General features: G+C 39.4%; 1 protein-coding gene across 1 annotated transcript in view; it reads left to right on the top strand.

The window, feature by feature from the left end:
* Positions 1–25,123, top strand: part of CSMD1 (CUB and Sushi multiple domains 1) — a 2,539,710-nt gene that overhangs the window by 2,349,546 nt on the left and 165,041 nt on the right. Inside the window, exon 55 of the mRNA XM_077487775.1 lies at positions 20,379–20,567. Within this exon, the coding sequence (XP_077343901.1) occupies positions 20,379–20,567 (189 nt within the window). The remainder of the gene's footprint in view (positions 1–20,378; positions 20,568–25,123) is intronic.

Raw genomic sequence — 25,123 nt, 5'->3', positions numbered from 1 at the left:
GCTCATAAACTAGAGTATTCACAGCGACAGCATGTTTTCAGTATTTTGTTCAAATCATGGGTCTTTGACTTCAAACTTGATGAACCTTAGGCCATCTGGGAGCAATAAGACTGAAAACATACAGTCTCAGGGGAAATCCGTGTGCTTGTTCAATGCACAAAATCAATACCAATATTTGAATTGTACTCAAAAAAGTCTCCAACTCATCCAGTAGGTTCTAACATTCCTATGATTTGTTAGTTTATAAGTGCTCAACCCTCAGGCACCATATAAAATGATTTAGCCCTGAAAAATTGATAAGCAAGAGTACTATTTTGAAAAAACAAACAAAAAAAAACGGATTTTTGTGATTGTAGAGACGCTCATTTTTCATTTTAAAGCTGGGGGATGGACAGGTGCCCAGATAGACAAAGCTCCTTACTTACAATAGATTAGAAAATGTAATGGGTGTTAATGTACTGTAAAAAAATGATCATTACAAAATCAAAGAAAAATGTATTTTAATAAACTTAGGACATATCGTTTTCACTCCTGACATTTTATTTTGATAATTTGCTTAAGAGACTTTTTAAATTTCTTAACAGACATTCATTATATAAGTTCATCTGTTGTTGAGTGTTGTCATATTTCTGATATTAGGCTAGGAACAATATATTTTGAATGACACACAGCTTAATGGTTTGCAGAATTCAGTTATATATTATGTTGTATGACTACATACTGTAAAATAATAACCCTTAAAGTGATATTAACCACTTGACCACTGGGCACTTAAACACCCTTAATAACCAGACCAATTTTCAGCTTTCGGTGCTCTCACATTTTGAATGACAATTACTCAGTCATGCAACACTGGACCTATATGAAATTTTTGTCCTTTTTTTCACACAAATGGAGCTTTCTTTTGGTGGTATTTAATCACCGCTGGGTTTTTTATTTTTTGTGCTATAAAAGAAAAAATACAGAAAATTCTGTAAAAAAATGAATTTTTCTTCATTTCTGTTATAAAATTTAGCAGATTAGTAATTTTTTCTTCATCAATTTTGGCCAAAATTTATACCACTACATATCTTTGGTAAAAATAAGTACAAATTGGTGGATATTATTTGGTCTTTGTGAAAGTTATAGAGTCCACAAGCTATGGTGCCAATATCTGAAAATTGATCACACCTGAAGTACTGACGGCCTATTTCAATTCTTGAGACCCTAACATGCCAGAAAAGTACAAATACCCCCCAAATGACCCCTTTTTGGAAAGAAGACATTCCAAGGTATTTAGTAAGAGGCATGATGAGTTTTTTGAAGTTGTCATTTTTTCCCACAATTCTTTGCAAAATCAAGATTTTTTTTACTTTTTTTTTTTTTTCACAAAATTGTCATATTATCAGTTTATTTCTCACACAGCATATGCATACCACAAATTACACCCCAAAACACATTCTGCTATTACTCCCGTGTACGGCGATACCACATGTGTGAGACTTTTACACAGTGCGGCCACATACAGAGGCCCAACATGCAGGGAGCGCCATCAGGCGTTCTGGAGCACCCAGGCCAATTCTGACATTTCTCTCCTACATGTAAAAATCATCATTTATTTGCTAGAAAATTACATCGAATCCCAAAACATTATATATGTTTTTTTAGAAAACACCCTGGAGAATACAATGGTGGTCGTTGCAACTTTTTATCTCGCACGGTATTTGCGCAGCAATTTTTTGAATGCTTTTTTTTGGAAAAAAAACTGTTTTGTGCTTAAAAAAAAAAAACACAGTAAAGTTAGCCCAATTTTTGCATAATGTGAAAGAAGAAGTTACACCGAGTAAATCGATACCTAACATGTCACTCTTCAAAATTGCACAGGCTCGTGGAATGGCGCCAAACGTCGCTACTTAAAAATCCCCATAGGCGACGATTTAATTTTTTTTTTTTACTGGTTATATGTTTTGAGTTACAGAGGAGGTCTAGGGCTAGAATTATTGCTCTCGCTCCAACGTACGCAGCGATACCTCACATGTGTGGTTTGAACACCGTTTTCATATGTGGGCGGGACTTACGTATGCGTTCGCTTCTGCATGCGAGCACATGGGGACAGGGGCGCTTTAAAAAAAAAAAAAAATGTTATTGTTCATTTTACTTTATTTATTTTAGTTTGACATTTTTTTCCCCAAAAATAAATTTTTTGATCACTTTTATTCCTATTACAAGGAATGTAAACATCCCTTGTAATAGGAATATGGCATGACAGGTCCTCTTTACAGTGAGATGTGGGGTCAATAAGACCCCACATCTCACCTCTAAGCTGGGAAGCCTGAAAAAAAAAAAAAAAAAGATTCTGGATTTGATAGTATTGGCGAGTCGGTAGAAGCACCGGAGGGCGGCGGGAGGGGGGGGGTGTGTCTATGGCTGGGTATTGCAGGGTATCACCGACTATGGCTGGGTATGGCTGGGTATATCAGAGTATGGCTGGGTATCTCAGAGTATGGCGTTGCAGAGTATTGCGTTGCAGAGCATTGCAGGATATTGGAGGGTGTTTCAGAGCATTGCAGAGTGTTGCACGGTATTGGCGGGTGTTGCAGAGCATTGCAGAGTGTTGCACGGTATTGGTGGGTGTTGCAGAGCATTGCAGAGTGTTGCAGAGCATTGCAGAGCGTTGCAGGATATTGGAGGGTGTTGCAGAGCATTGCAGAGTGTTGCACGGTATTGGCGGGTGTTGCAGAGCATTGCAGAGTGTTGCAGGGTATTGGTGGGTGTTGCAGAGCATTGCAGAGTGTTGCAGAGCATTGCAGAGTGTTGCAGAGCATTGCAGAGTGTTGCAGGGTATTGCAGGGTATTGCAGGGTAATGCAGGGTAATGCAGGGTAATGCAGAGTAATGCAGAGTAATGGCAGGGTATTGCAGAGTATTGCAGTGTAATGCAGACTATTGCAGAGTATTGCAGGGTAATGCAGAGCAATGCAGAGTAATGCAGGGTAATGCAGAGTAATGCAGGGTATTGCAGAGTAATGCAGAGTAATGCAGGGTATTGCAGAGTAATCAGAGTAATGCAGAGTAATGGCAGAGTATTTGCAGGGAATTGAGGGGTTAATTTTCGGTGAGCAGCGATGTGGGCACTGCAGATGCAGCCCACATCGCTGCTGACACCGATCTCCTCCCCCTCCGCTGTTCCGATCGGTACAGAGAGGGGGAGGGAGGAACCGGCGTCATAACATGACGCCGGTTTGTTTACAAGTGATCACTCCGTCATTTGACGGAGCGATCACGTGGTAAACGGCCGCGACGAGCGGCCGTTTACCGTGATCCGTGATGCGCCGGGTCCTGTGGACCCGGCGGTCACGGATGCTCTCGAGTGCGCGCCCCAGGGGGCGCGCGAGAGCGGAATTCTGGGAGGACGTCATATGACGGCCTCCCACAGTTAAGAAACCGCCCTAAAGCCGTCATTCGGCTATAGGGCGGTTATTAAGTGGTTAAAGGTATTTTTTTTTTAAATAACAAACATGTTATACTTACCTGCTCTGTGCAATTGTTTTTCACAGACCATCCCTGATTCTTCTCTTCTCCAGTCCCCTGTCAGCATTCTCGGCTCCCCCTCTTCTCCAAGTGCTCCATAGCAAGCCACTTGCTACGGGGCACTTGTGCATGCTTGCTCCTGAGCTCCATCCCCTCGGCCCTGCCCCCACTCACTCCTCACTGGCTCTGATTAACAGCAGTGAGATCCTATTCCTCCTGCTGCTGTCTCTCAACCAATGAGAAGACAGAGACCTGGGAGAGCAGCTGCTCTCGTGCACATCGCTGGATCGCAATTGGCAAACAAGCAGGACAAAACTCTGGATAGCCACACACTGGAAAAAGACTTGAAATCCCATCTTTAATTGAAACAACGTGGGTCACATCAAAACAAGATAAAAAAATCCACAGCAAAAGGAATAACAGGGTACAGGAAAATACTGACGCGTTTCGCACCGCAATCAGTGCTTACTCATAGCCAGGGGCGTAACTATAGGGGGGGCAGCAGTCGCGACCGCAACCGGGCCCTGTGATCCAGGGGGCCCATGCAGCCCCCTCTACATATGGCCCGCAGCAGCATAGGCAGCTAGAACACACTATTACATACTCCCTCCATATCCCCCTGGGGACAGGGACCCCTTCTCACGTGGGGACAGGGACCCCTTCTCACCTGGGGGCAGTAACTTCATCTGCCCTGGAGAAAAGGACCTCATCTCTTCTGGGGACGGGGACCCAATCCTGCCTAGGGACAGTCCCCCAATGGGGCACCTAAAAATGTAAAAAAATAAATAAATAAAAACTGCTGATACCAGTGGTGGAACTACAGGGCTCACAAAGGTCATACCTGTGACCACGCCCTGGAGTTCCACCGTCGGACTCGGAGGGAAGGGCCATGGCTGGGGTTCAGGGGGGCCCTTCATGGTTTCTTGCATCGGGGCCCTGAAGGTTCTAGTTACGCCACTGCTCATAGCTAACCATCTTTCAAGCAAACATCAAATATATAGCATAAAACATAAAAAGGCAGGCAAGGCATATCACATAATTGAAAGATTGAAGGCAGTTACATACAGCTGAATCGCACTTGCAATTAGATCCTAGCATGTGCTGCCAAGCAGTGAAAATACTTGAAAGAAAGAAAAAAGAAAAAATCTTTTTGACCAAAAATCTAACCAAAATGTAACTCTTGGTGAAAATAGAAATGATGTAAAAGATTCTACAGGCATACACCACCTTATACAGGTGTGTATGTCTATATGAAATAAGTGAGATAATTGAAAAAAATGGACCAATAGGCCCTAGAAAGTGAAATGAAAATATTCCATTGTATCCAGGATGAAAAGTTATTAAATCCCATGCAAGAAAAAGAGCAAAAATAAAATGAAAAATTAGAGTGGGTGGAGGATATAGACGTAATGATAAAAAATGAAACACATACACAGAGGGACCTGTGGATAAATAACACAGGTATACATGTATAATCAGTATATGGTGTCCTGTGAAAAAGCACAACCGTGACTGTGTCACATGAAAAAAAAAATGCATACGTGATGCGTTTACATCAATTCAAAATAAGCATGAATATAATGTGTAATATATGAATCATCTCCTGTGAAAAAGCACATCCGTGAGTGTGTCATGTGAAAAAAAACAGAAAAAAAAACGCATAAGTGATGCGTTTACATCAATTCAAGATAAGCATGAATATAATGTGTAATATATGAATCATAGTGAAAATTCATAATAAATTCATAAAAAAATTACTGATAGTGAAATGTCAAATAACTTATTGATGAACATTAATAAATTCACAAAAATGTATAAATATTAATTATTAAATAAATAAAATGCTGGGCAACACACACCAAGATCTTATCAGGCTGTTCCATTAACATAAATGTTAACTCACTACTGTGTTCATCTTATCCTCTCCCCCTTACATTTTCATTATCCTTATCATTCTCTTTAGGTAACAAATATGGCATAAAAACAAGTTCATGAATTGGTTGTAGTTCCTCCTCTACATTCTGGCTTAAAAATTATGATTATGGACAGTAAAAAATGGAAATCGTTGTATTATATAACCAGGAAATTCCACACAATGTAGACTAACACATCTATTGTCCATTAGCCACATTCCAAAGTGTCAACCAAGAATCGCATGGCAGAGGAGGATCTTAGTATTAAACACAGAAACCCTATAATATGAATAAAAAAATATATATAGAAAATATATAGAAAATCCCATTACAGATGTAAATATGTGACTCTGACATTGTAGTACTCACTCTCGATAACATGACAAGTTTATGAGTCCATTGATAATCCAATGTAACGTATTGATGTAAAAAAAACATATTTAATCCATGACAAAACTAGCAAGAAAAAAATGAGCAAACTTAGTCTATTGTAACATCCTCGGTCCTATCGGCTTATCCTATATAAATAATGAGAAAGTGTGTAACACAAAAACCCACTGTCAAAACCTACACTCGAGCAATCAATGTCAATGTGTATATATAGTCTACATGTACATCGATTGCCGGTCAACCTAATAAGGCTAGCCGATAAATGGACCATGCCATCAATATCAGTCTGTGTATGTAAACAGGATATGCGCCCATAACTGTTTAACCACTTAACAACCGCCCATTGCCGATTAACGGCATCAGGGCGGTTGTTTAACTCTAAGAGGCCGTTAATTAACGGCCTCCTAGAATTCTGCTCTCGCGCGCCCCCCTGGGGCGCGCACACGAGAGCATCCGTGACCGCTGGGTCCAGTGGACCCGGCGCATCACGAATCACGGTAAACGGCCGCTCATCGCGGCCGTTTACCACGTGATCGCTCCGTCAAATGACGGAGTGATCACTTGTAAACAAGCCGGCGTCATGTTATGACGCCGGTTCCTCCCTCCCCCTCTCTGTACCGATCGGTACAGCGGAGGGGGAAGAGATCGGTGTCAGCAGCGATGTGGGCTGCATCTGCAGTGCCCACATCGCTGCTCACCGAAAATTAACCCCTCAAATCCCTGCAAATACTCTGCATTACTCTGCAATTCCCTACAAATACTCTGCATTACTCTGCAATTCCCTGCAAATACTCTGCATTACTCTGCAATTCCCTGCAAATACTCTGCATTACTCTGCAATTCCCTGCAAATACTCTGCATTACTCTGCAATTCCCTGCAAATACTCTGCATTACTCTGCAATTCCCTGCAAATACTCTGCAATGCCCTGCAACACTCTGCATTGCCCTGCAACACTCTGCATTGCCCTGCAACACTCTGCATTGCCCTGCAACACTCTGCATTGCCCTGCAACACTCCGCAATGCCCTGCAACACTCCGCAATGCCCTGCAACACTCCGCAATGCCCTGCAACACTCCGCAATGCCCTGCAACACTCCGCAATGCCCTGCAACACTCTGCAATGCCCTGCAACACTCCGCAATGCCCTGCAACACTCCGCAACGCTCTGCAATACCCTGCAACACTCTGCAACACCCGCCAATACCCTGCAACACTCTGCAATGCTCTGCAACCCCCGCCGATACCCTGCAACACTCTGCAATGCTCTGCAACCCCCGCCGATACCCTGCAACACTCTGCAATGCTCTGCAACCCCCGCCGATACCCTGCAACACTCTGCAATGCTCTGCAACACCCGCCAATACCCTGCAACACTCTGCAATGCTCTGCAACACCCGCCAATACCCTGCAATGCTCTGCAACGCAGTACTCTGCAACACCATGCTCTGAGATACCCAGCCATAGTCGGTGATACCCTGCAATACCCAGCCATAGACATCTCCCGCCGCCCTCCGCCCTCCGGTGCTTCTACCGAATCGCTAATACGATCAAAGCCAGAATCTTTTTTTTTTTCAGGCTTCCCAGCTTAGAGGTGAGATGTGGGTCTTATTGACCCCACATCTCACTGTAAAGAGGACCTGTCATGCCATATTCCTATTACAAGGGATGTTTACATTCCTTGTAATAGGAATAAAAGTGATCAAAAAAATTATTTTTGGGGAAAAAAATGTCAAACTAAAATAAATAAAGTAAAATGAACAATAAAAAAAAAATGTTTTTTTTAAAGCGCCCCTGTCCCCATGTGCTCGCATGCAGAAGCGAACGCATGCGTAAGTCCCGCCCACATATGAAAACGGTGTTCAAACCACACATGTGAGGTATCGCTGCGAACGTTAGAGCGAGAGAAATAATTCTAGCCCTAGACCTCCTCTGTAACTCAAAACATATAACCAGTAAAAAAAATGTAAATCGTCGCCTATGGGGATTTTTAAGTAGCGACGTTTGCCGCCATTCCACGAGCGTGTGCAATTTTGAAGAGTGACATATTAGGTATCTATTTACTCAGCGTAACTTCATCTTTCACATTATGCAAAAATTGGGCTAACTTTACTGTGTTTTTTTTTTTTTTAAGCACAAAACAGTTTTTTTTCCAAAAAAAAGCATTCGAAAAATTACTGCGCAAATACCGTGCGAGATAAAAAGTTGCAAAGACCACCATTGTATTCTCCAGGGTGTTTGCTAAAAAAACATATATAATGGTTTGGAGTTCTATGTAATTTTCTAGCAAATAAATGATGATTTTTACATGTAGGAGAGAAATGTCAGAATTGTCCTGGGTGCTCCAGAACGCCTGATGGCGCTCCCTGCATGTTGGGCCTCTGTATGTGGCCACGCTGTGTAAAAGTCTCACACATGTGGTATCACCATACTCGGGAGTAATAGCAGAATGTGTTTTGGGGTGTAATTTGTGGTATGCATATGCTGTGTGTGAGAAATAACCTGATAATATGACAATTTTGTGAAAAAAAAAAAAAAAGTAAAAAGAATCTTGATTTTGCAAAGAATTGTGGGAAAAAATGACAACTTCAAAAAACTCATCATGCCTCTTACTAAATACATTGGAATGTCTTCTTTCCAAAAAGGGGTCATTTGGGGGGTATTTGTACTTTTCTGGCATGTTAGGGTCTCAAGAATTGAAATAGGCCGTCAGTCCTTCAGGTGTGATCAATTTTCAGATATTGGCACCATAGCTTGTGGACTCTATAACTTTCACAAAGACCAAATAATATCCACCAATTTGTACTTATTTTTACCAAAGATATGTAGTAGTATAAATTTTGGCCAAAATTTATGAAGAAAAAATTTCTAATCTGCTAAATTTTCTAACAGAAACAAAGAAAAATTCGTTTTTTTACAGAATTTTCGGTATTTTTTCTTTTATAGCACAAAAAAAAAAAAACCCAGCGGTGATTAAATACCACCAAAAGAAAGCTCTATTTGTGTGAAAAAAAGGACAAAAATTTCATATAGGTCCAGTGTTGCATGACTGAGTAATTGTCATTCAAAATGCGAGAGCACCGAAAGCTGAAAATTGGTCTGGTTATTAAGGGTGTTTAAGTGCCCAGTGGTCAAGTGGTTAACCGATCCAAACTACACAGGCGACCTCAATGTATGTGTATAAACTAGATATATGTTAACAACCGATCTACCAACTCAAATTGTACAACCAGTATTGATATGTGTGTGTAGACTACATATATATCTGTGAGATTGAAAAAGTATCAGTTATGATGTCCTCAACCCTGTCAACCTATCCTAGGTGGACAATGGAAAGGTATATGACCCAAATGCTCACCACTACAACCATCACCTGAGCAATTGATATTGATATGTGTATATAGATTACTTATGTATGAATGAACAGTCAGTCTGCTAAAACTAAACGATAATTGAACCATACCACCAACATCAGTCTATGGGTGTAAGCCAAATATGCACTCAGGGTTATTCAATCGATATAGACTACACAGCCCGCCTCAATGTGTCCTCGATACGTATGTAAAGATCATATATATATATACTAACAACCGATCAGCCAGTTAAAATTATACAACTAGCCCCGGTATATACATGTAAACTAAATATGCATACGTAAGTTGGAGAAAGCATTGACATAAACGTGACCTCAATGATTCCTATCGGGTCATTGATATCCAATACACATCTAATGTAAGTGTATGTGTAGGACAGCCTCATCGAACATAACATAGTATAACCTCATAATAACGCCAATACACGTTTAGAAGACTAACGATTGTATAACAATCAGTGATTCCGAAGGCAACTGCTTGCCAATCAAAAATTGGGAGTCACAATAGATATATGTGTAGAGGACTGTGAGACTGGATTAAAGTTATTGTTATAAAGCCCTCTATTTTAAGGCATAGTGATAGGTTGAGTGGTCAGAATTGATATTGATGCAAATGTCAAATGTTATGATTACACACTTCAAAATTAATCATAATAGTGAGAAACATCTTTTAAACGGCATGTAGTACGCCCTGCATACTGCATTTGACAACTAGTTGTCAAATCCAGTATGTATGGCGTACTACACGCCGTTTAAAAGATCGATTATACAATCACTTGTATGACATTGAAAAGAATAGATCAACTAACATTGCAAAACAAAAATATCTATTGTGACTCCCAATTTTTGATTGGACCGAGGATGTTACAATAGACTAAGTTTGCTAATTTTTTTTCTTGCTAGTTTTGTCATGACTTAAATATGTTTTTTTACATCAATACGTTACATTGGATTATCAATGGACTCATAAACTTGTCGTGTTGTCGAGAGTGAGTACTACAATGTCAGAGTCACATATTTACACCTGTAATGGGATTTTCTATATATTTTCTATGTATTTTTTTATTCATATTATAGGGTTTCTGCTTTTAATGCTAAGATCCTCCTCTGCCATGCGATCCTTGGTTGACACTTTGGAATGGTGCTAATGGACAACAGATGTGTTAGTCTACATCGTGTGGAATTTTCTGGTTATATAATACAACGATTTCCAATTTTTTACTGTCCATAATAATAATTTTTAAGCCAGAATGTAGAGGAGGAACTACAACCAATTCATGAACTTGTTTTTATGTCATATTTGTTAACTAAAGAGAATGATAAGGATAATGAAAATGTAAGGGGGAAAGGATAAAATGAACACAATAGTGGGTTAACATTTATGTTAATGGCACAGCAGGATAAGATCTTGGTGTGTATTGCCCAGCCTTTTATTTATTTAATAATTAACATTTATCATTTTTTGTTGTGAATTTATTAGTGTTCATCAAGTTATTTGACATTTCACTATCAGTAATTATTTATGAATTTATTATGAATTTTCACTATGATTCATATATTACACATTTTTACCTTTTTTTCACGTGACACACTCACGGACGTGCTTTTTCACAGGAGATGATTCATATATTACACATTATATTCATGCTTATTTTGAATTGATGTAAATGCATCACTTATACGTTTTTTTTTTCTTTTTTTTTCACATGACACACTCACAGATGTGCTTTTTCACAGGAGATGATTCATATATTTCACATTATATTCATGCTTATTTTGAATTGATGTAAACGTATCACGTATGCGTTTTTTTTTTTTCATGTGACACACTCACGGTTGTGCTTTTCACAGGACACCATATACTGATTATACATGTGGCACCTGTGTTATTTATACATATATTTAACGTTTCCACGGGTCCCTCTGTGTATGTGTTTGATTTTTTATCATTACGTCTATATCCTCCACCCACTCTAATTTTTCATTTTCTTTTTGCTCTTTTTCTTACATGGGATTTAATAACTTTTCATCTTGGATTAAATTGAATATTTGCATTTCTCTTTCTAGGGCCTATTGGTCCATTTTTTCACTTATCTCACTTATTTCATATAGACATACACACCTGTATAAGGTGGTGTATGCCTGTAGCATCTTTTACATCATTTCTATTTTAACCAAGAGTTACATTTTGGTTAGATTTTCAGTCAAAAAGATTTTTTCTTTTTGCTTTCTTTCAAATTTTCTTGAGTATTCTCACTGTTTGGCAGCACATGCTAGGATCTAATTGCAAGTGTGATTCAGCTGTATGTAACTGCCTTCAATCTTTCAATTATGTGATATGCCTTGCCTGCCTTTTTATGTTTTATGCTATATATTTGATGTTTGCTTGAAAGATGGTTAGCTATGAGTAAGCACTGTTTGCGGTGTGAAATGCGTCAGTATTTTCCTGTACCCTGTTATTCCTTTTGCTGTGGCTTTTTTTATTATGTTTTGATGTGACCCACGTGACCCACGTTGTTTCAATTAAAGATGGGATTTCAAGTCTTTTTCCAGTGTGCGGCTATCCAGAGTTTTGTCCTGCTTGTTTGCTCTTGTGTGTGTAATGGTCAGCACCTGAGGCTCATCAATAGGAGACAGAGCTTCAGTCCTCGAGGATTACCTTGGAGCGGTGGTTCATCCTTTCTATGGATCGCAATTGGGCTTGGGTAAGTATTAAGGGAGCTGCAGGGGGAGCCACATACAGAAGGTTTTTTACCTTTATACATAGAATACATGAAGGTAACAAACCCTCAGTCTTTAGAGACACTTTAATCTTATATATTATGTTGTAGACAACAAGTCATGTTGCTCTTATGGAAAGAAGCCCAAGAATGCAATTGCATGTTTTATTACAAATGATGAGGAAGTTATATACATTCTTTAGAAATCACCCATGCAATAACAGATAAGGACAACAAAGTATCTAGTATTTGTCTAGTAAACGACATTCATTCTTGATTAGTGTATTTTTTAAACAAATTACTTTTGTGTTATCAAAGCAGTGTTTGCAAGAGACCATCGAAGACAATTGGACAATAGTATAGTATTAGATATGTGTTTATGTACTGTAAGCTATTGGCATATATTAGCAAGTGTTCCTATTATGTTAGAGAAAACATTCAAATTTTGCTAGAAGTCTGGCCTTGCTTCCAGACAAGAACACATATCTTCAATGGCTAGAGATGCTTTTCAGAACAATAGTTTGACCTTGTCATCTGTTCAAATGTTTATGCCAAGGGGCAAGATGGAGACTGAATTCCACAAATATTATTTCCAAGTATTATTTCTAAATTATACTTCTACTACAATTGGGTTTGATCCAAGCAAAAAAAATACATATGATATTTATTATAGAATATACTGACCTTAAACATACCCATAGCACCATATTTTACACAATAGGATCTTTTTTAGAATATTCAGCTGATTCTGCATAGGCATCATATAAATAGCTATATTATCTAATCACATTATTATACAATATCAGATTTCCCAATTGATACACTAATAGTGTAAAAGCACAAAAATATATTCTGGGGAATATATGCCTGACATAGTTAAAGTTTTGAAGTTACTTTTGGCCTGCCATCCATATGTATATATCCTGAGGGCTTTGAATATACTTAGATATAAGTTTCAAAGTCATCAGGACATACTTAAGCATCATTCTGACTTTTTCAAGAGACCAAGCTGAGAATGCCAGAACTCATTTTCTATGTAATTCTTGACAGCTGTCACTAGGAGAAAGCAATCTCCTGTGCTCCATCACCTGGATTTACAATTGTGTCCTCTGGGTAAATAGTAATCAGGGAATTTTGTGGCACAGATGTTCAAGCCAAGCTATTTAATTCTTTTATAGGATCTGTCTAAGTAACTTTTATTACTGTATATATTATTGTCACCATTAATGAAATAAAACATATATGTTCAGACTTAAAAATTATATTTTTTATTTACAGCTGTCAATCATTCTGTCATTCATTTCAACACTAAGTTATTGAAACCAGCCACATAATGTCTGTATTCTTACAGCTGTCCTGAATCATGATTACCATTGCTGTATTTTAACAGAAGTAAAACTAAAAATAGGCTACCCCACCCACAGAAACCTAAAGGGAACCTGTTACCAAATAAATATTGTTTGACTATGGCCAAATCACAAATCTATGATGTAACATATTTACACTGAGACTGTCTGTGTTCTGAATAGTGTCTCAGTGTAATACTTAATTTAACCACTTTCAGACCGGACCAATTTGCTGGTCAAAGACCAGACCACTTTTTGCGATTCGGCACTGCGTCTCTTTAACTGACAATTGCGCGGTCGTGCGACGTGGCTCCCAAACAAAATTAACGTCCTTTTTTTCCCACAAATAGAGCTTTCTTTTGGTGGTATTTGATCACCCCTGCGGTTTTTATTTTTTGCGCTATAAACAAAAATAGAGCGATAATTTTGAAAAAAACGCATTATTTTTTACTTTTTGTAATAATAAATATCCCCCAAAAATATATAAAAAAACATTTTTTTCCCTCAGTTTAGGCCGATACGTATTCTTCTACATATTTTTGGTAAAAAAAATTGCAATAAGCGATTATTGATTGGTTTGCGCAAAAGTTATAGCGTTTACAAAATAGGGATAGTTTTATAGCATTTTTATTAATAATTTTTTATTATTTTTTTTTTTACTAGTAATGGCGGCGATCTGCGATTTTTATTGTGACTGCGACATTGTGGGGGACCCATCGGACATTTTTGACACATTTTTGGGACCATTGTCATTTATACAGTAATCACTGCTATATAAATGCAGTTATTCCTGTGTAAATGACACTGGCAGTGAAAGGGTTAACCAGTGGGTGGCAGTGTAGGGGTTAAGTGTTCCTAGGGGTGTGTTACTAACTGTTGGGGGGTTGGGCTTTCATTTAGTGTACACTGATCTCTGCTCCAATCACATGGAGCAGAGATCAGCGTCACTAGTTGCTAGGCAGAATGGAAAAATGTTGTTTATACAGCATTTCCTCCATTCGGCCGCTCCGTGAGACGATCGCGGGGATGCCCGCGGCGATCGAGTCCGCGGGTCCCGCGACCGGACTCACGGGGGTCCCGACCAGCGCGGGAGCGCGCCGCCGGTGGCGCGCTCCCGATGGCAGGGCGGCATCGAATATTGGACGTACCTGTACGCCAATATGCCTGCCCGTGCCATTCTGTCGACGTACATCGTCGTGCGCTGGTCGGGAAGTGGTTAAACCAGATGCTGTCACTTGAAAGAATTATCTCCAATGTCTATGCACAGGACATTGGGAGAGTTTCTAAAGATATGCAATTCTCTTCTGTTTTAGGTTCCCATTCTGTTCTGTATAACATTTCTGTACATCCATAGGAGCAGGGAGAGTATAGTAATTTTTTAATTTGAGAATGATTGATAGTAAAGATGAAGGTGTCCTTAAAGACAACAGTAGTAGAATTAATACTGGAGAAGGCCAGAGCAGCTTTTCCCCAACTGGAACTACTCTGAAAATAAAGCTAGCTCAACAGAAGAACTTAGCAGAGGATCTTCCAGAGTAATTTCAAATCCATTTTATGGCGAAACTGCTAGAATTAATGTATTTAAAGCGGAGCTCCACCCTAAAGTGGACCTTCCGCTCATTGGAATCCTCCCCCCCCTCCGGCGCAACAATTGGCACCTTTCAGGGGGGAGGGGGGTGCATATACCTGTACAGTACAGGTATCTGCAATCACTTCCAGCGTAGATTCTGCAGAATCTATGCCCCTTTCCGAAAGTCCCCCGCTGCCTGCTGGGAAACATACGGATCCCAGAGACAGTGGGGACCATCCTTATTGTGCAGCGCAACTCGCGCATGCGCAGTAGGGAACCGGGAAATTAAGCCGAAAGGCTCCACTTCCTGATTCCCATACCCAAGATGGGGCGGCAGAGCCAGAAGTTAGATGCTGTCATAGAAACAGTTAAAGACTCTCAGCAAGACCATGAAAAAAGTTATGTTTGACTTGATGAAAAAAAAATTAGTAGTTAAAAAGCTTTCTAAAGGCAGAATGTGGAACATGCATACTGCGAGTGATAACTCAGTAATTAGAGGATTACCTGCTATTGCGTTGCCACTATGGAGTAGGGGGTCCATGAAAAACAGGATCAACCAGGTATTTATAACAAATAAAACTATACATTAATAAAAGCTTCAGCAGACAGGTAGGGGGTATAATGTTATATTATAAAGCACAAAGAAACATTTTGGATTTAATGACATTTAAATGTATATGATTGTGAGGAAAAATGTGCACTTTAAATTTCCCCAATGTTTTAAGTGTACACATTGTTTATATTATCTGACCTTGCAGGGTCACTTGGATAGTAGGTGGAATTAAGATTCAAATAGAGTGTGGTCTATACCTCTCTTGGATGTGGTAACTATTGATCAGAAAGACACAGATCCCACCTCAATTTCTACTCATATTTATAGCTCAAAGATGTTATACAGTCTGGGCAATTCAAGCTTTAGTTTATCAATAAAATTACTTTTCTTTCTAGTTATTATTATTTATAAATTTGATTATGTGGACAGCTTGCAATACTTTAAGCTATTTACTGTTAGAGGCTTTTCCAAAAAAAAAAAATTGGATAGGTGTTTAGAGGATCTCTGAATTAGTTGACTCGATAGTGCTTCTATACCTACCTGGGATGTTTAGAAATGTAAATGTAAATGAACACTAATATAACAAACTTTAGCACAGTGTGGTTGATTTGATAAAGGAGTATAGGCTGTCTACTTGGTAATGTGCATTTTCCCTTTGCAAAGATATATTCCCTTAGCTTAGTGAATCATGTAAAACTGGATGACTTCCTTCAACCATGATGCACAAGAAAAATCCTGTTTTTCAATTTTCCTTGCATGTGATTGATTATTCCTTGCAAAGTATATATTCATCACATTCACTAAGCTGAGTAAAAGTTTCCATTCAAAGTGAAAATTCACTTTACAAATTGAACATGTTCTACTAGTGAATCAACCCCACTGACTTTATTTACCAAAATGTATCTTAACCACTTAACCCCCGGACCATTTTCCCCTGGACCATTTTCCAGCTAAAGGACCAAGCCCCTTTTTGTGATTCGGCACTGCGTCTCTTTAACTGACAATTGCACGGTCATGCAACGTGGCTCCGAAACAAAACTGACGTGCTTTTTTTCTCACAAATAGAGATTTCTTTTGGTGGTATTTGATCACCCCTGCGGTTTTTATTTTTTGCGCTATAAACAAAAAAGGGCGTCAATTTTGAAAAAAACACATTATTTTTTACATTTTGCTATAATAATTATCCCCCAAAAATATATAAAAAAACATTTTTCCTCAGTTTAGGCTGATACATATTCTTCTACATATTTTTGGTAAAAAAAATCGCAATAAACGTTTATTGATTGGTTTGCGCAAAAGTTATAGTGTCTACAAAATAGGGAATAGTTTTATGGCATTTTTATTAATAATTTTTTTTTTACTAGTAATGGTGGCAATCAGCGATTTTTATTGTGACTGCAACATTATGGCAGACACGTCGGACAATTTTGACACATTTTTGGGACCATTGGCATTAATACAGCAATCAGTGCAATTAAAAATGCACTGATTACTTTAAAAATGTCACTGGCAGTGAAGGGGTTAACCAATAGGGGGCAGTGTAGGGGTTAAGTGTGTGTTTTTTGTGGGGGGCGTGGCTTGGCGACTGACTTCACTGATCGTCTTTCCCTATAACAGGGAACAGATAATCAGTGACAGCCTCAGTAGGAAGCACGAGGAGAGGTTTGTTTACACTTACCTCTCCTCATTCTTCAGCTCTGTGACCCGATCGCGGGACACCGGCGGCGATCGGGTCTGCGGGTCTCCCGACCACAGTCACGGAGCTCAGCACTGGGTTGCGAGTGCCCTGCCGGCGGCGCGCTTGCAACCCCCGGCTAGGCACTTATTGAGCAACGTACCTGTACGTGCTTGTGCCCAGCCGTGCCATTCTGCCGACGTACAGGCATGAGGCGGTCCTTAAGCGGTTAAACCATTAACACTAAAAGAGACATAATATCAAAAAGTTCACCGCAATAACAAACATTAAAATCTGATTGTTCAGTCTACTAATATTAGGTAGAATGATAATAAAAAAATATTTTCAAATTACAATGTAAGAATAACTGACTAAAAATCAATGCAATTATGAGATTGCACAATTTGTGGTCTGTTTTATAATCTCCCTGTGGGTCATGCCATCCCATTCCACTTTACCTGTCCATAGGATCTGTTGTAAAATCTTTGTTGCACCCTCCGACACATCACAACTATCTAGCAATCTTTAGATAACAGCTGGGGAACTACATTTTCCAAAAGTATGTGCTCAGTCTATATACTTTAGATAGAAGTACTTTATGTCTTCTTATTGATTGGTTTTACTATTTTTTCTATTGATTGAGGTCATCCAAAATATATTTTAGTCAATAGGGAAAGAAGGGATGAAGGAATTAAAGTGTCTAAAGTTCATTTCAAAGCTAACTGTACACTCATACACTCAGGGATGTGGTGCAGACTAGTGTTCGATAAATCTGCCTAGGTTCAATTTGCCAATTTTTGTTTAAAATTTGGTGAATGGTAAACCCAAACTTTGAGACTAATTTACACTGAAGTCTGTAGATGGCATTTTTTTTGTTGGCACATCTTGATGTTTTGTCATATGCAAACTGCACATACTACTGTAAGCAAATGTGTAGGAAAAACAATGCTGTGCAGCAAAGGGAGGGTAAAGGGTATTTTCATGCAGCTTCAGGCCTCGTTCACACCATGCATGAAAAAAATGCAAAACAGTTTTTGCATAACATGCATAACAACCCTTTAGAGTATAGATATGTTTTATCACAATAATTAAGACACCAGAGGTGATACAGTAGTGTGATATTGCCCAGCAGTAGGACAATTTTCATGGGCAAGGATAAACCTGAATTTTCTTAAGACAAAGTGCACAAGCTGGGGTTTTTCTACAAGAATAAACTTATTGCAAAGGATACAGCAGTGTAAAACTAGCTAATAGCGGGTCCTTTTTTTTAGGGATAATAGGCTTAACTGGTGCATTCCAATCTCCAATTTTTTCTATAGTGGTGAAAGGATCTGCTTAAAATAGGTCATATAATATGAAGTGGTTTAGGTCCACACTTTTTTGTACTTTCAAACAATACATCACTATGACCCAAACTAAATTGGCAGGTGCTGATCAAGGCTCCACTGGGTCTTCTTATGTAACAACCACTTGGAATACAGACAAGGACAGAGCTTGTCCCTGCTCTGGACATCTAATGGATAAGGGAAAAGTCCTGGAAGTCGCACATCTCTGCCCCACCCCCAATGCATTTCACTCTGCCCATGGAATTGGCCCAGCTTCATGGGTAGAGTGAAATGCATTGGGGCACTACCTTGTTGGAGCCCAGGCTGAGGCTGTCATACATTTCTCACTGGGTTTTGCAGAAATGTGCAACTTCCAGGACTTTTTACTTTCCCATTAGATGCATTGCTGTTTTGAGAAAAAAGATGGTCACTAGCTGTAATATGTGAACACACCAACTTAACATTGTCTCTATTGATATATAATAAAAATATAAAAAAACACGGAAATTAAAACCACCACCCAAAAGCCTTTATTACATATTGCACTGTAATAGCTGCATGCTCAGCTAAACTAGTGATGGAATGATAGCTCCAACCCCAAAAATGGCATAATACATGTGTCTTTTGGGGTGATCTTCTGGGGCTTTAACTGAAGAAGCAGTTTCCTAGTAGAACAAGAGCCCAGGAGCCACCACAAGTTCCTCCAGGCTTCGGCACTGCAGGCAGGGGGGGTGCTTCTTTGGCTTAATTTAACCACTTGTCTGCCATGATGTTTATAATACCTTATGTTCTGTACCTTGGTAGACAAGTGGTTAAAGTAGAAGTTCAGCTTAAAACGACCTAACTCTAAATCTACTGGCAGCCAAATTCAAAGACTAAGCTATCTAGCCCTGTAAAGAAGAAACACTATACATACCCTTTCTGAAGCTGCTCTGAACCCGTCCCACGCTGGGCTGTCAGCAGCGGATTCTGTGTATGGGAGTGTGCAGAAGAGGCAGCCAACAATGGAAGCCCCATAGTAACCCTATGGGTGACGTCACTTCCCAGGCATTTCCCATCGGCTGCTGCACACAGCATCCGCTACTGGAGACCGGACCGGATCTGTTTCAGAAAAGATTTGTATAGCGATTTTTGCTTTACAGGGTTAGAAAGGTTAGTCTTAGGCCGCGTACACACGGGCGGACTGTTCGCCCAACTTTGTTCGTCAAACAATCCGACAAACAGTCCGCTCAAAATTTGCATGAACGGACTTGACCACACACGATGAACGAACAGTCCGCTGAAAGCGTGCGCGATGACGTGAACGACACGTACGACGGGACGAGAAATTCAACGTCCAATACACTGCAATGCAACCTTCGCCGTGTAAATCCTTTCTGAGCATGCGCAAAACTTAGTTTGTCGAACAAGCCTACACACGAGCGGACTGTCCTCTGAAACCAAGTTTCAGCGGACTGTCTTACGGAAATTCCGAAAAACTTTGTTCGACAGACTGTCCGCTGAAACTGTCCGCTGAAGCCCACACACGAGCGGACTGTCCGCTGAAACACTGTTCAGCGAAAAAAGTTGGGCGAACAGTCCGCCCATGTGTACACGGCCTTAGAATGTAGCTGCGAGTAGATTTAAAGATAGTTAGTTTTTGGCTGAACTTCCACTTTAAGTTCTTTTAATACCTGTGACAGGTCATTGTCTATGGAAGCATTTATAAGTCAGAGTGGCTTCAAACAAACCTTTACATCTGTTCCTGAATACATGTTACACATGACAGATTTTTGTAATTTTTGTCTAAATAATTTATTTCACCACAGAAGAGGCAAGTAAAGAGCTTACTCACTATTCTGGTCTAGAATTCCTGAGTGCTGAATATAATTGATTTAGAAAGCGTATTTAGAAAGTTTGCCCTAAGAGTTCATAGCAATTATTTTTAATTTAGCTTGTTGGCACTAGACATTCGTTTTATTTACCTATGATCTAAAAATATTGCAAACTCTTATCTCCTTTACAGTGGTAAACTGCACAGATCCTGGTTTTGTGGAAAATGCTATTCGTCATGGACAACTGAACTACCCTGAAAACTTCCGTTATGGAATCAGTGTGACCTATCATTGTAAAAAGGGTTACTATCTTTTAGGATCATCTGTTCTTAACTGCAAGGCAAATGGCATGTGGGACAGATCACTTTCTAAGTGTATACGTAAGTTTTCTATGTCCAGTTCTATTTATTACAAAAATAACAACATTATTCTTTTTGTACAGCTTTTAAATGCCAATGTACTGTAAATGTAACACCGGGATAGATGAAAATGAAATATTTGCTGCAGTTTATAGAGTAAAATTTCCCTATAGTAAAAAATGCCAAAGTATTATTTTACCAAAATTTGTTTGTATTCGTTTATTCTCATCTATAATAGCTTAGATGCTGAGTTATAACAGCTCTCCCAATATGTCATGTAACACAACACACCAGGCACAGTGTATTGGTGATCTATGAAGTGAAGATGATTTGTCTTAAAGTATAACTAAAGGTAAAATGTTTATTTTTATTTTGGGTAGAGTGGAGAGAGATTAGAACACCTGTCAGTTTTTTGCTGTTTGTGCCCTCTTCACCCTCTCTATTCCTCCTGTTTACTATTATCATTGAAAGTTAAAGTAAAAGAAAATTCCAAATGTTGGGTTGTCCCCAGAAAAGCAATAGAGTAGAAATCTTTCAATGGAGACACTAGTTCTGGTGACCTGAAGTTCCCCAAGGAATTCCTTTAATTTGCATGGTTCCCCTCACTTCCTGTTTGGCTATGAGACAGGAAGTGAAGTAAAATCTCCCCAATAGGATGCAGATGGCGAAAATAAATCTGACAGGTTGCCTATAGTTCTACTTTAAAGGCTAAGTTCCCATTTTTTTCTATAATCTAGCTCTATAATATACCATCAATGTACCTCAGCTGCAAAAAAAAAATACAAGCTTTCTTTGATTTGAGAACAAGGCCTTACCATAGCCCTTGCTGTATTTCTTAGAATGCTTCAGAGACTCCCTGGTATACAGACATAGATGGGGGAAGCAGTAAAAAACAGGAAGACGTTTACCAGCTGACTTCATTAGCACACATTCACCATTTCACAGCTTACCTGGCACTTCTCCAGGCATGCATTTGCCTGGCTTCCCCAGCATTCCTTCAGATGGGTTCAGGCTGCATGCTAAACTCCTTTGGGCTGCATGCAGTCCCCTGGGACACCCCTGTTGTAGGGCAAGGGCCTGCCTGGTTGGATATAAAGTGATTGGAAAGATAACCTGTCCTCCTATTATATAGCGTTGATAAATCTAAAGGTGATTGTATAGTGTATGACCACAGTTACAAACCTAAAATTACCTTGTTGCACTTTCAGTGTCATCACATGTTAAAGGCACCCATTAATAGCAAACACAACAAGAACTGCGATATTGCACGATGCTCCACTCTAAAAAAAGTTCTGGGTCAATTGTTACGTGTTGTGACGAGTGAAAATTCTCCAAAACACCCAAAACAAATGCATGCATGTGAATTTTTGCTACATGGAGATGTGAAGGAGGCCTGACAACTGAGTGTTTTCCTTACTTACTTTATTAGAAAGGGAATATATCAATGTAGGTTCACAACTACTTTTGGGAAGAATTTCAATTTTCATTATAAACAGAAGCGATTTTCAAAGCCACTTCTCACCCAACCAGCCCAATGTGCTTTTTTCTCACTGACATCATAAACAGAAGGTTTAAAACCTTGTCAGTTTATTTGAATTTTTAAAAGGATTTTCAGATTCCATCATTTCCTAATCTTACCTTTTTTACAAGGTTATTTTTACAAGGTTAAAAAAAAACTTTTATCATGTGTCGATCTATCTTTTCTTCCTGATAGCAGGGATGGAGGAGGGATGGAGGAGTACACTTTAAACCTGAACTACATGTACATATAATGGACACCAATTAATTAACTTATACAGTCCTTAAAAGAAACAGTTTTTTTACATGTAGATCGTGCAAGTACTTTTATTTGTCTTGGTATCTTGTAACCCCCTGTATAAAAACACTCAGACTGAAGGAGGTAAATGCAGCTCTAGAGGCTTATTAACTGTGTCGCATGCCAATTACCCTGACAGAGAACATTTTGACATGAGGATAGACCAATGGGAGCCCAGCAATAAATGTCTGATGACCAAACCTTATTGCTTAGCTGAAAAAGAAAAAAGTTAGATCACTGACTTGACTGTGCTGTGCTGTCCAGCGGGGACTGGATGTCGCAGGAGACAGCTGGTCTACCTTATGGAGTAGGAGCACACAATCTCATCCACGGCTTGGTGCTATTAAGGCGCAATTTTGTTGCAAAACGCGTAGGGCTGAGCGATACGCTAACGTCACCTCGTGTTTGGAACAGTTCCAGGAGAACGGGTCTGTCCGCATGCGTCCGGCCGGCGCAACGGACTTAAGGCTGATGATTTCTTCATACACTGTAAGTGCAATTTAACTTTTTAGTTTTTAGTAATAAAGGGTTTTACACTATTTGGAGTTCTATTTCTCTTCCATGGTTTTGGTATACCTATCCTGAGTCCCTCTGAATTTATGAGAAAGATTTTTTGGGAGCGTTTTTCTACAATCCTTATATTGGAGTGGTGGCGCAAGGAGAATATCGAGGACCCCTCTGGATTGGGAGACGATTATATATTCATATGCCTTTTGTGACCCTCTGTAGTGGGGGGTCATGATTTTCTGGTAAGCGGCAAATTAAATTTTTTTGGTGGCGGATCAAGCACTACTTAATCGCACACAGCAGTGGATCACTTATGGTTCATTTGTGGAGGACTTTATTCACATTCTTGAAAGAACTCTCTTTTCATTTACACATACAGACTTGTAATCCATACACTGGGTGTACTTAAAGTTTGTATTACTATACATAGGGGCATGCGACTTGGTCCTATACTGCAAGGAATAGGCGGTTCGCATGGTCTGAGTTTGTAATATTAATATGCATTTATTATTTATGGTTTGATTTCATATTAATTTATGTTTAGAGGCTGGGAACAGCCCATAATTCATTGTTACCTTATTTATGTATACACAATTTGATGTTTGTGGGATTTAGCGCAGCTTATATTTTTATCTTTAGTTTTTTTCTGTAGTTATGCGACACAGTTAAGCCGCAGCCAAATCTGATCCGTCTAGGATCAATCTATATAATTGTTTCTTGTGTCTCACCTTAGCGCAGTTTTTTTCCTCTTTTTTCTTTTGCTATTAAGGCATGCTATAGAGCAGTGCACTAATGCACCAGACCCATGTAAGTACCCTATAATAGGGCTTTGCTTTCAGTAAATAAAATCTTTTAAAATGTTATCACCCTATGGAGTTTTTTTATGATATTTATATATGAGGAGGCTACATCTTTGAGCAGTGTGTGGACCTTGCAACCTGACCTGGAATCTGTTTTGATGATTCAAATGTGTATATTGACCAAACTTAATTGCGAGGTCACACGCTCTGAGGTGAGCGGCCATGAGACTGAAGGCCACACTCACCTAAAACCACCTCTATTCCCCAGATACCAACCATAAAATAATACAAAGACACTTAAATTGGCAAATAATGGCCACGGCAACTTTATTGGTTTACATAATACCATAAAATTCTTTTATTTCAAATAATAAATTATATCATCACTTGATACAAACAAAAACCACATTAACTGCCCCGTTGTTAGAAATTGAGCAGGAAGGCATCAACAATGTACCATTTACCAAAAAGTCCCCCCTAGAGATCCAGGGTGACCCAGCCACATAAAGAGTGCCAGCGACGAGGAAGGGAGGGAGCTCCTGTGCTGCTTCTCTGGTCCAGGGGAAAAGGGAATAAGCCCCAGAGCAGTGGTGCTTAAATAACCTCTCCCCAGATATCCAGAATATTCCAGTCGGGGCAGATACAAAAACATCCTGAAAGAAGGAGCGCCCATTATAGTCCTCCAAAAACCTTGCCAAGACAGCAATCTGAATCGGGAGGTCCTATAAACAAAAAATCATCCAAATAATGTCACACTATCTTTTCTTGCCTGACAATTCACCACCCAATGCAAAAATGTGGAAAAAGCTTCGAAATAAGAACATGACAAGGAACATCCCATAGGGAGACACTTATCAAAGAAAAAACAACTCTCAAATTGAAAACCTAGGGAGCTAAACGGCTCAGGAGAGATAGGCAAAAGATGGAAGGCTGATTTTATAAGCCATTAGTACACCTACCCAAAATGATCGGATTTTAACAATAGTGTCCTCAAAATTTGCATACGAAACCAAACAGGAGGTTGCGTCAATTTCATAATTTAATGAATTCCCCTTAGAGAAAGATAGATGATGTATCAAGCGGAAAGTATTTTGTTCCCGCTTAGGTACCACCCCTAACGGAGAATCACGAAAATCCTGAAAGGGGGAGGCATAAAAGGGCCCTCTACTCGCCCTTCCGCAATCTCTTTAAAAATCTTCTCCCTAACCACCTGAGGAAATTTCTCTACTGACTTTAGATTTTCCACCACCTTGCAACCTTTACCTGCAAAGGGGGGCAACGGAAAACCTTCTTCAAAGCCTTTAATTAGAAAAAACGCCTTCACCCTGTTTGGGTACCTGTCCAACCAAGGACGCATGTTTTCCAGCCTCACCGGCATGTAGGCTTTTTTGAAAATAATCTTTAGGCGTGGTATGAGACCCAGAACTTGCATTTTTTTAAAACACCTGACCACT

This window comes from Lithobates pipiens, unplaced genomic scaffold (assembly GCF_037356315.1).
Source record: "Lithobates pipiens isolate NorthernLeopardFrog02 unplaced genomic scaffold, aLitPip1_a1.2 Scaffold_18, whole genome shotgun sequence".
NCBI classification, from domain to species: Eukaryota; Metazoa; Chordata; class Amphibia; order Anura; family Ranidae; genus Lithobates; species Lithobates pipiens.
The sequence above is the reverse complement of the archived record's forward strand: the minus strand, read 5'-3'. Positions and strand labels throughout refer to the sequence as shown.